The sequence below is a fragment of the Acomys minous genome (assembly GCF_964271855.1).
Source record: "Acomys minous genome assembly, chromosome: 5".
NCBI lineage: Eukaryota > Metazoa > Chordata > Mammalia > Rodentia > Muridae > Acomys > Acomys minous.
In genome coordinates, this window is record NC_140494.1 from 69,785,199 (window position 1) to 69,797,511 (window position 12,313).

At 37.1% G+C, this 12,313-nt stretch overlaps 1 protein-coding gene across 4 annotated transcripts; it reads left to right on the forward strand.

Annotated features, from left to right (window-relative positions):
* The first annotated feature begins 1,711 nt into the window (after positions 1 to 1,711).
* On the forward strand, positions 1,712 to 11,880 carry CASP1 (caspase 1). 4 transcript variants are annotated; one of them, XM_084783094.1, is made up of 10 exons: positions 1,712 to 1,799; positions 2,394 to 2,660; positions 2,918 to 2,980; positions 5,639 to 5,751; positions 6,459 to 6,635; positions 6,992 to 7,238; positions 7,660 to 7,800; positions 10,011 to 10,120; positions 10,750 to 10,856; positions 11,329 to 11,880. In XM_084783094.1, exons 1-9 carry the CDS (start codon positions 1,793 to 1,795, stop codon positions 10,846 to 10,848), a joined length of 1,224 nt encoding a protein of 407 aa, XP_084639220.1. In that variant the 5' UTR covers positions 1,712 to 1,792; the 3' UTR covers positions 10,849 to 10,856; positions 11,329 to 11,880. The 4 variants fall into 4 exon arrangements, with proteins under 4 accessions (XP_084639220.1, XP_084639219.1, XP_084639221.1 ...); XM_084783093.1 differs by having other exon boundaries at positions 10,750 to 10,852; positions 11,321 to 11,878; XM_084783096.1 differs by having other exon boundaries at positions 1,768 to 1,799; positions 2,335 to 2,660; positions 10,750 to 10,852; positions 11,321 to 11,878.
* The last annotated feature ends 433 nt before the right edge of the window (positions 11,881 to 12,313 follow it).

The following is a 12,313-nucleotide window of genomic DNA, read 5'->3' on the forward strand; positions in this document are numbered from 1 at the left end:
TCTGAAAACCTGATCAGAGGCTATTTTAATAAGTGTCATCACTGTGTTTGTTATATACACAGACCTCCTAAGCACAGGGGCTTTCATTTTCAGCAAATTGTGCTTTTTCAAGCAAGTACAATCTTCGAAATCTGTACCTTTTGATATAATGTAGTGATTCATGAAGACGATCCATTAATAAGCATACTCAGAAATATTCTCTGAGCCAACTATGGGAACACAGGGCTTTAATTTCAACATTCAGAAGGCAAAAAGAGGCAGATCTTTGTTAGATACCAGCTTGGTCTGTATGTGAGTTCCAGACCATCCAGGGAGGTGTAATGAAATCCTGTCTCAAACAATAGCAACAACAATAAAAGTAATGACAACAAATGGAAAGAAAAACTGGAGCATTCTCTGAACTGTGCCTTGTATTCCCATGCTGCCTTCTCATCTGTAGGCTGCATCCACTTTCATCAAGTTCTCAAATGTTGATCACTCTGTAGCTTTGTCACCTTCCTCTTAGTCACCTCCTGAGTACATTAAACTTTAAACTGAGCATGCCCAGTGCTAAAGGTGTCAGCTTCCTCCAAAGCTTCTCCTTTTACACTTTAACCACTCTGCAAAGGGCAATACTGCCTATGCATAATTCGATATTCATGTTTGTAGTTAATGTTGAATATCTCTTTCTCTGATGAGGCCTGTTTTAAGGATTCTGTTGCCGTGATGAAATATAGTGACCAAACGAGTGGAGAAAAGAGATTTATTTTAGGGTATACTTCCAGGTAACAATGTAACACTAAGAGGAGTGAACATGAGAACTCAGAAACCTGGATGCAGGAGCTGATGAGTGGGCCATGGAGAAACGCTGCATTGATGGCTTACTTTTCCTGGCTTGTTCAGCTGACTTTCTTATTGTCTAAGGATGGCCCCACCCACAATGGAATGGGCCCTCCATTATCAATCACTAATTAAAAACTGTCCCACAGGCTTGTCTACATCCTGAACTTATGGAAACATTTTCCCAACTGAGGCTCCATCTTCTGGGCACTCAAAATGGCTCCAGAATAAACTATCTCTTCCTACATTTAAGGTGAGAGCTCTGACTTATTAAGAACTAATCAGCTGATTATTGTGTACGTTTGTAGATCCTGTTCTACAAGACCCTTCGTCTTAGGCCCAAATCACAGCAGTCACCCCTGCTAAGTTGAGAGCCTCTCCTGCCAGGTAGGTGGAAGTAATATGAAAGCAGATACACACTTCTGCTTCTACTCCTCTAGTCCACTTTCCTGTCTCATCTGTAAATTTCTTGCCCTACCTCCTAACCTGCATTTCCTGTGGATTCCAAAGACCTCCTTTCCTCTCATCACTTTTTGCTAGCCCCCAACTCCAAAGAGCACCCCTACCAACACCAGGGCTCACAGTCCGGAAAGCCAAGTAGGCTGACTGCAGATCTTCTCTTCTCTCTTTGTTCTCCCAGATCCAATTCCCTAGTCTCATACCCAGCTCTGCAGCAGAAATACCCGTGGCAGCCTTCCCTAACCCCTGTTCCTACCTCTTGTGGATCCCACAGATCTTCCCCTTCTAACCTCCTAGCTGTGACTCCTGCTTTGTCTCAGTTCATTTCTTTCTTAATAACTAAGACACACTCCCTCCCTACCCTGAACTACTGTACTGGAAGAGTAAGTTTAGAGAAAGGAGCATGCGCACACATGAAAGCAGCTATTTCTCAATCAGCATGCACGCCCTGGTGAAAAGGAACTAACTATATGCTTTCAGTTTCAGTAGCTCTGCGTGATAGGACAGAAAAGCCATGGCTGGTAAGTTTTCCCTATTTTTAAAGTGGATAGTTTGGTAATAAGTCATTTGCAATGGGGCTGGGTTCTATGGAAGCTATCATTAGCTTCTGCAAATATTTAGGTGATCTGAATCTAGGGAAAGGGAAGTCTGTGTTGAAAATCTGCACAGAAGATTCTTGAAGAAAGCAACGGCCATGCCCAGAAAGGACATATGTTTTACTTGTATCCTGTCAGCAGTTTTTAAATCTTAACTATAAAGTAGCCCTAGTCTGACAGAGGTTCCTAGATTAGTCACAGAGATAGTGGCTGCAAAAAGAAATGGTTTAGTGTTATGTCTTTTTTTATTAATCTGATTTAAGAACATGTGAAACCGGGATGAAGGATTATGTTTCTTGAGTTCTAACAAAAAGATAGTAACTCAATACCCGTGCCCCACCCTATATGCTTTTATGCAATATTGAAGGGAAAATATGGTGTGAAGAAAAAAAGGGAGAAGCGATGCATGTAAAAGGGACATTTTACTGATTCATTCTGAAAGAGACTATGTCCTCCTTAGAACACGAAAGGAACATGCAACTGTTTTCCTGACTTGAGAAATCTTGGTGCCTTAAACAGATAACACCCTGAGGTCAAAGAGGACAAAGTTTATCAACTCAGTGGATGTAGGTACAATAAATGGCTTGATGGATGAACTTTTAGAGAAGAAAGTGCTGAACCAGGAAGAGATGGACAGAATAAAAGTTGGCAATGTCACTGTTATGGACAAAGCACGGGACCTGTGTGATTCTGTCGCTAAAAAAGGGCCCAAAGCAAGCCAAATCTTTATCACGTACATTTGTAAAGAAGCATGCTATGTGGCACAAATGATGGAGCTTGAATCAGGTAAGAGCCTGCATCTTAGACTAACATGAGGGTCTATGTATTCTCATAACCAGTGTCGGATCGACATATTGCTTATGTGGTTTGAAATCAACTCTAACTCCTGAGTCCCATTTTTTGTGTCAGTGGCCCTATTGTGTGTCTCCTGGATCCTTCACATCCTTCTGCCTTGTCTCCTGTAGTTGACAGCAGCCTCAAACTCACTGTATATCCAGGGATAACCTTGGCATGCTGAATTAATTTCCATTGCCTCTCTTCAGGTCCACCAGCTGAAAATTTTGTTACTACAGAAGATTTCAAAGGAGGACATCCTTTCCATTCAGGTATACATGCTTCCAAAAGAGGAATACCCATTGGGCCCTCATCTTTTTGCCTCTATCTTCATGTGGTGAACCCAAGTTGAGGGCGCTATAATTCACAAGCATTGATTCTAATGTTCTTCCTCTTCTTTGTTTGAGCTAAGGGAGTTTTCATGGCTTCATCACCCATATTTACAGTAAAATTTTCAAAGTCTGTGTCCAAGTCCCAACTTCTTAGTTAAATACCAAACCTTCCCATTCAAGTGCCTAATACAAATATTCCCATCTCCTCTCAACATGTGTATCTAAACACTCCTAAAGATAAACTTGCCAATCTTCCTCCTACTTCTTCTTCTTCTTCTTTTTTTTTTTTTTTTTTTTTTTTTTTTTTTTTTTTTTTTTTTTTTTTTTAGTTTTCTGTGCCTTTGTTAATACTGGCATCACTAGCAGTTGTTTAAACGTAAAACTTAAAATGAACCCTTACCATTTCTTTTTCTCTTCCACTTACTTTTAGTCTGTGGCTGTTTTAATGAGTTCCTCTTATAAGTCTCTGTCACCTTATCAAACACTTCTGTTATTCATAACACATAGCAGTTGCCAGTCTTGACTCTTTCCACAGTTACCTATGCCAGGTACAAACTTCGGGTCATTAGAAAATCAGTTATCATATGACAATTGTACTCGAGACGTTGTTCTACAAAATGCTCAAGAATAATAAGCATGACCAGTTTTTCTTCTGATTGCATTGAACTTGCATAAATAAATATTAAATTAATATTTATTTAAAACTATCACTGAATTAAAGCTATCACCATTTTAGACATAGTAATGATAATGCAAACCCTTATTAAGATAACATGGAATGCGGTAAGAAAGTCAATATTCATAGTGATTTTTACATGATAGAACATTGTTTTTTATTCCCAAAGACTGTACAGTAGCCATTCTCAATGAGCAATGAACTCTCTTTCATGCCAGAGATCTTCCACACTGTCTCTCACAGTTACTGCCAACAGCACTGACATAAATGTGCTTACAGCCATCCTGTGAGAGATATTGGAAAGACTGAGATTTTTTTTGTGTGGAATATTTTGTAAGCTTATCTTAGGTGTGTCACATATCAAATACATGTGTGCCTTCTACTGGCTACAACTGACCACAGACAGAAAACATTCTAAAATAATGGTAACAAAGACAGCTAGCTTCATGGCACTAGGCAGGGGCATCCTGTGGACATGGAGTACAGATTCTGGGAGTGTGCATCAAACTTCACTTAAAAAACAAAAACAAAAACAAAAAAACTTCATTTCACACACTGTTAGTGCATATCCCAAATGAAAAAAACACATCTTTCCATGGGTGCACTGATATGGTAGTTCTACCTTACGGAAACTGAGGCAGTAGTACATAGCAGACCCAATGTTGATATTAATTTTGAATAAGTTCATCTCTTTCTGAAAAAAAAAATAACTAGAGTTGCAATATAAGTGAAAGGCTTCCCACTACGATGCTGAAATAATTTCATCTAGATGACAGTCTTTTCTCCCCACATCAGAAAGGCAAATGTTCAGAAACAACAGCAACAACCAAAAAAACACTCAATTATTCTACTGGGATCTACATTGATCCACATGTTTTCTTACACATTTCATGTGATGTGACATTTCTACATAATTGAATAATATATTTCATTACTTTAAACATCTCCAATATAATTAATATTTGTTTAATTTGTTGTTGCTTTTGGCTTACTTATGCAGAAGCAAGACATCTTTGACCAATTAATGAGTTTTTAAAAATATTTGTTCAATATATTCATTCTAAGTAGTTTGTATTCTTTTCTACAACCAAATCGTAGTGACTTCATCTAACTTGTTAAATGTACAGTTTATCTAAATGTCTTTTAAAATAAGTTTAAAATCTCCTCTTTTTATTTCTATTCTCCAGGGGCCTAGATAAATTATTTCTATTTTGAAATACGCCAAGTTTATATGAAATCATTAAAAAGTATATCACATTGTTTAATGATACAGAACTTGAGATCCAAGAAGAGTCCCAGGAGCTACAGACATGAACCATTTAAAAACCTTCCCTCACAGATACGTGCAATCAATAACGAATTATATAAATTCATGAAATTTTCATATTAATTTTAGCATTTATTATTCTATCTCCCTTTTATCCCAGTTCACTTAGTCCATAACGCTCCTTATTTGGTTGCTGTGCACATATAGTAGGAAGTACTCCTAAATAAGAGGACAAAGGATCATTCCTAAGAAGTACCTGATGCCTACTATTGTGCATAAAAAATAGGTAAACATATTTTTAAACATTTTCATTGGAAATAAAAAGACTTATTTACTGACACTCCTCTGCCATCTAAAATTCCAGCCAGGTCTCCAAATACATTCTGAAATAAATATGTTAAACATTTTAATATTCCTTGCTTTGCTTATATCTAGAATATTTGTCAAAATACTTATGGTATGGTAGATTTCACATTACACCACTGGGAATATCTGGCTTGAAATATGTTTCATTAACAGTGATCTCTATCTTGTTCTACACTGTGGTAATGAATCCTGCTTGTCCTCACCTGGCTTTACAGAGGCAAGACTGTAAGAGACTAGAAGAGAGGCTACCAGGGTTCAATACATCCATGCTATTTTTCATCTCTTACAGAAACAAAGCAAGAACAGACCAAAGAAGATGGTGCATTTTCAGGATCAAGTAGGGGCCTCAAGTTGTGCCCTGCAGAAACAGCCCAAAAGATTTGGAAAGAAAATTCTTTAGAGGTGCCGTGCTCAATCTGGGACGGGGCAAGCTGAAGAATATTGAGGCCATCCTGAAGGGCGGTGGTTCTCTGCCGTATACAAGTTCATTGTAATGTCCCGAACACTAATTGAGCCATTTTGCCTTATATAAAAGATCCCTACCTTCTAGAATCTCAGGTTAATTTGGAGAGTTACAAATTTTGTCCAATTCTTTGGTAAACAATAATAGCAACAGCAATCCCAGTGGCTAACACTTGATGCTTGCTGTGAGTTAAAAACTATTTTATGCACTTCATCTATAATAAAGCGATTACCTTCAAATGATCTATTTTATAGATTAGAAAACTTGAGTCAACTATAGATCTTTATTATTTTTTACATAATAATAGTTTACATACGTTTACATAATAATAGATCTATATTGTATTTACAGTCAATAAGAAACCCTGAGCACCAATTTTACAATTTAGGGATTCTAGCCAGAAATCCACTTTATTTTTTAAAATTTCACTTTCAAAGTTAAGGTCAAATGTTCAACAATCCCCTGGGCCCTTGTAGCTTCCACTAGCACTCCTAAACTACGACTCAGTTTTCTTCCTATTCTTAATCTAATCTTTACAATATTGGTTTCTTGAAAGGCTTAAGAGAAGGGAATTTGGACCTACCATAAGTACATAAAATAGATATTGAGATAAACAAGCTGCTCATTGAATCTGCTTTTCATACAGGTTTACCCAATAATGACTAAATCATCCTCTCGTACACGCCTTGCCCTTATTATCTGCAACACAGAGTTTGAACATCTTTCTAGGAGGGATGGAGCTCATGTTGACCTCAGAGAAATGGAATTGCTGCTGGAGGATCTGGGATATACTGTGAAAGTGAAAGAAAACCTCACAGCTAAGGTAAGACTTCTCAAAATAATAGAAATACTGACCATGCCTCTCATACTCCTAGATAGTGCTAGAAAGCACAGTGCAGAAGCAGACAACTTAGTCTTGTTAGTTTGTCACTATGATGTCCTTTGGTGAGTAGCCACTGACTATTATACAGACTGTCAAATGCTGCCATCCTTTAGCCAAAGTCTCATGTTTCATCTGATTGGAAAACGTTTCAATTATCTCAGGATGACTTCCTATAATTTTATAGCCTTTCTTTATATAAAAATTGAAAATTAGAAATTTTTAATTTATTCAATGGTTCTGTTTACCGTCCCTAGTGGAACTTCACAGTGTAATAACACTGATTTGGTCTCTTACAGGAGATGATGGCAGAAGTGAAGGAATTTGCTGCCTGCCCAGAGCACAAGACTTCTGACAGTACTTTCCTCGTATTCATGTCTCATGGTATCCTGGAGGGAATATGTGGGAAGAGGTACTCACCTTCTGATAAAAGTGAAGAGAAGGATGTTTTAAAAGTTGACAAAATCTTTCAAATGATGAACACGTGGATGTGTCCAAACTTGAGGGACAAGCCCAAAGTTATCATCATTCAGGCCTGCCGTGGAGGTGAGTAAGTGCTGACGGTTTAAAGCTAACAGGCCGTTCGCATTCCGACCTTATCATTTACATGTAGACACTGCTTTCCATGATTAGGAATTGATTCCCAAATATCAAACATCTATTTTATCACTCAGATAATTAAGCATTCTGTGAATTTTATTTCAATTTGTGGGATATATACTTCAATTTCCAGTACAGAATATAACTATCCATAATCAATACATACATTTGATCTTTGGATGTTGAAGTATGCTTATAACAAGCATTATATACTATGTATGTATTATTCACATTCATACACATGCATACATATATATGAATAAAATACAAACTAAAATGTTTATAAATGGGGTTGAAGAGAAGTTTCAAGAGAGCAATACCTCCCTAGGAAATTGTTAGTAATATAAAATCAATTTTGTTTTTCCAGAGAATCAAGGGGTGGCATTGGTAAAAGTCTCAGTAGGAAAATCTGAAGAGAAATTCTTAATGGATGCAGATTTTGAAGATGATGGCATTAAGAAGGCCCACATAGAGAAGGATTTTATTGCTTTCTGCTCTTCAACACCAGGTAAATGGTTTTTATGCAGGTCATCTTGGTTGCAGTCACTGTTAGAAAGAAAGACCCTACCCATAGCATTATCTAAGACTTTTAAGTCCTCTTTAAAACTTCATATTCAACCCCCCTCATCCACACAGATAACATATGCATGTATTTTTCAGAATTAGTGAATTTTAAATACTCATAATATTTCTCCTACAACCATGAAGGATAACAGAGAATTAAATAGATGACCAACCACTCTAAGTTCATTAGAATCTGAAAGGTGCACATCACTGGCTCAGTCAGAACACCCTGTGCACCAGCATCAAGTGTTTATAGAATACTGATGATGAGAGGTATGGATACAAGAAGACTGATCATTTGACTTCAGATCCTCAGAGGCCATGAAAAGCTGGACAAGCATCTGTAGTCCCAATGTTCCTATGAGTAGTTGACAGAGTGGGTCCAGTCCAATCTCCTGAAATCATACAGACCAGCTAACCTATCTTACACATTACAGGCAAAGTTGGTCTTAATGTATTTATACATTAAAATAAATATTTGTAAATTATTCAAAATTCATGCTAAACAGTAATTAATATTCAGGTTAAATTCCAAAATTTCCATTTATTATGTCATGTATTAAATCTAATTGTATCATCTTGCTGAGATTTCTTCAAATTTCTCACCAATATATGAAAACATATGTTTGAAATACTAAACAATTTCTAAAATTTTCACATAAAGTTACTTTTATTATTAAGTTTTAATTTGTTATGAAGTTTAAGTTACTTACTATGTTAAAATTTAATTTAAAATCATTTCAGCCATTTCATACATTCCTTGAGACTCACATTCTTTTACTCAAATACTCTGATCAGATAGCTTAAGGATTGTACTATTGACTGTATCCTCCAGATAGCACCTACATCTACACTGGATAGACAATGCCTTGATGTATAACTCACTACATATTTTCCAATGATAAAAACATATGGCTATTCATACATTGTACTGGCAAATAGATAATCATCTGTAAATGTATGCCAAGGAGTAAGCCTATGAGGTTTCATTACATAGTTTCATACTTGTGGTCATTCAGACATGCCTGGTTACACTTAGTCAACCATTTTAAGTTAAAAAAAAAAAGCGTGCACAAGAAAAGAGACATACGGACATAAGGGGAAATGTAGGTTGGTAAGTGGGAAGGAGTTAAAAAGAGGACAGATCATGAATATAATCAGATGCATTTTACACAAAGGAAAAAAAGTCAAAGAATAAATACATTTAATTTAGAAACACTATAGCAAAACACACACAAATTTTTCTCTAAAGAAAGTGGCTGGCTTTATTATGAGATTTAACTGTTCCTTTAAATCATTTCCTCTTGTCTTGGACCATACAGCTGCCTTTCATTATAGAGGCTTCTGCAAGCATTTCCACCCTGTTAGAGCCTGTCTCCCTTTCTTTTACCTTTTCCATTATTCTTTGTAAATGGTGCAGACTCTACTCTTCCACTACCAAACCCAGATGTAATTTGACTGTGTGAATCCCAATCACACAGTAAGACTTTTCTGAGAAGCATCCAGCCTTTTACTCTCTTCACTGTGCAAAATACTTTCAGAGACACCTGTGTCTACTCCTATTGATTTCCTTTATCTCTCTGATATTTGTGATGGATGGTCTATTCCTCAAAGATAGCTTTGTGTAGGAATAATTACTCTCAAGTTATAGATAAGAAAATTACATTTAAAAATGTACAATGGAAGCCAGATGAGGTAGGGCACATGTGTAATCCCAGCACTTGAGGAGGCAGAGGCCTGAGTTCAAGGCCAGCATGGTCTACAAAGTGAGTCCTGGACAGCCTGGACAAGCATAGAAGAAAGCTATCTTGAAAAAATAATGTACAGCAGACGTATATGAGAGTCATTAGAGTGTATCTTAGAGCTACACACTCAGATACTTATTCTCTTAATCACTTCCCCTACTCCAGTCAGCCTACCTCTCTCTATTAGATTTTCTCTTTAAATCAGGAACTACATCATCTGAGTATCTGCACTGTATACAGCAACTTTGTTGAGTAAGGGAAAATGTACCCATTGAATTTTGTATATACCCACTGAAAAATGTCAGTGTATGGAATATAGTCTAATGTGTCCAGCTAGAATGGAAAGGCTAGAGCAGCCTGTATCCAGGATAAGGCATATCATAAGATTTGTTATATACTTTCTTCACAGATAATGTCTCTTGGAGACATCCTGTCCGGGGATCTCTTTTCATTGTGGAACTCATCAAACATATGAAAGAATATGCCTGGTCCTGTGACTTGGAGGACATTTTCAGAAAGGTCAGACTCTGGATACTTCAACTCTACTTCCCTGGTCTTTGGCTACTCAAACTGCTTTAATAGGAAATCCCTGAACATTTTGGTTGTTCTTTCCAAAAGGCTATTTATTTATTTATTTACTTATTTGGTTAGTTAACAATCCCTCCATGATGCCAGCATTCTCTGTTTTCTGATCCTTAAGAAATAATCATCTTGGGCTGGAGAGATGGCTCAGTGGTTAAGAGCACCACCTGCTCTTCCAAAGGTCCTGAGTTCAATTCCCAGCAACCACATGGTGGCTCATAATCATCTATAATGTGATCTGATGCCCTCTTCTACAGATAAAGCACCTATATACAATAAATAAATAAATCTTTAAAAAAAAAAAGAAATAATCATCTATATTTACTCATATGCTCCCCTTAGTAGGATATGGAGCAGAATTGAATATTCCTGTGCCCATCATTTCTGCCAACTCCAATAAGAGAATCTAATAGTCTAGGAAATAGTCTCATTGTTTTGGGTCTTACAAATGCCATGAGTTATTGTTTGTTGTTTGTCCTGCTAGTCGACGTAGTTTTTTTTTTTTTAATCTCAAGTCAAGATTCTACTCTGAATTTTATGGCTATAAATCTTCCTTTCTTTTCTAGGTTCGATTTGCTTTTGAGCAACCAGGATTTACGCTACAGATGCCCACTACTGAAAGGGTGACCTTGACAAAGCGTTTCTACCTCTTTCCAGGACATTAATTGAGTATGTTGTATCAACGTCTTTGTACAATTGTGTGTGTGTGTATGTGTGTCTGTGTGTGTGTGTGTGTGTGTGTGTGTGTGTGTGTGTGTGTGTGTGTACACACAGTAAAGTAGGGAAAGGTTGGGTGAAGACCACTGAAGAGAGGTAAAACTGGTACTGGTCCTATATTCTAGGTCTGATGTAATAAATGGAGAAAACAGGAAAACCTTGAAGGGGTACCATGTGTTCCATTCTCTGCATAGTAGTTTGTTCTGCTTTAAGACTCTGAGACTTTGATGATCCCTTCTCAGAGTAGGCTGTTATAAGCCAGCATGCTGTATATGCTACATTTCATTTCAGTATGGCAGCACTTAGACATGCTTTGGGTCCTGCTTTGTTCTTAGTGTGTATGCTAGCATTACAGTACGATACTGTAATCTGTACATGCCTCAGCAGAATGCTTATGTATGTAATTTCTCTTTCCCATAGGAATCCAGGAGTTTCATCCTTCTGTACCTGTCTTCGGAAGAATGTCAATTAGAAGCCAACATTTCTCTAAATGATGTAATAAACAACACACAAAAAAGGAAAGGCTATTCTGTTAGCTGTTCCTATTAGGTTTCCATTTATTTGATTTGATGATCAGAACTCAAGAAGAGGAACTATGTATTTTTTATTGAATCTATTCTTTGAAAAATATATAAAGTACATTCTGATTACTATAAACTCACATCCTTTATTGCATTCTATCCACATGTCTTTTGTTTTAGAGACCCATGGAAGGGATTGTCCACTAAAGCATGATTGATGCCTCTGTGGAAACATATCTGAGTCCCTCAGTGTCCAGAGTGTCAGGAGACTTCTTAGACTTGAATCTTAAATGCTGAACTGGCTGGTCTTTTATGATATCATATGCTTCCTTTTTTTTATATAGACATGCAAAATTGATACCTTCACCACAGTGAACTGAATTCCAGGAATTTAGAGCTCATCATAAGATTTGTAGAAAATATAACTGGGACAATGATAGCCAAGAAAATAAATGGCATTTCAAAACGGAGTGCTTGCTTATGACCTGGAAGCTTTAACCAGAACCCAGCAATCTCTCTGTGCCATTATGCTTCATGGATTCAAAGAAAATGTTGACTTAGCCCAAGAACCTTAAAATTTCACATTCTGATTGAGAAAAAAAACAGTGCCCCAAACACACAGAGAACAATTATCAGGAACATATGACATCCTTTTAACCATTCACAGAGCAGTATTTAAGTTCAGGAAGAGCAGAAAGAAGGACACTCCCACATGTACTTTTCTAATCCATCCTCTTTAATCCAACATTCCCTGAAGCCTCAGTGTTGAAAACACCACAGCCCTTGTCTTTTCCCCTGTCTCTAAGCATTTCCCTGATATAGCTCTGTCCTGAGATCATGTGATCAGGCATTCATTCTCTTGCAGGCTGAAACTGCCTCTCTGAGCAGCCTT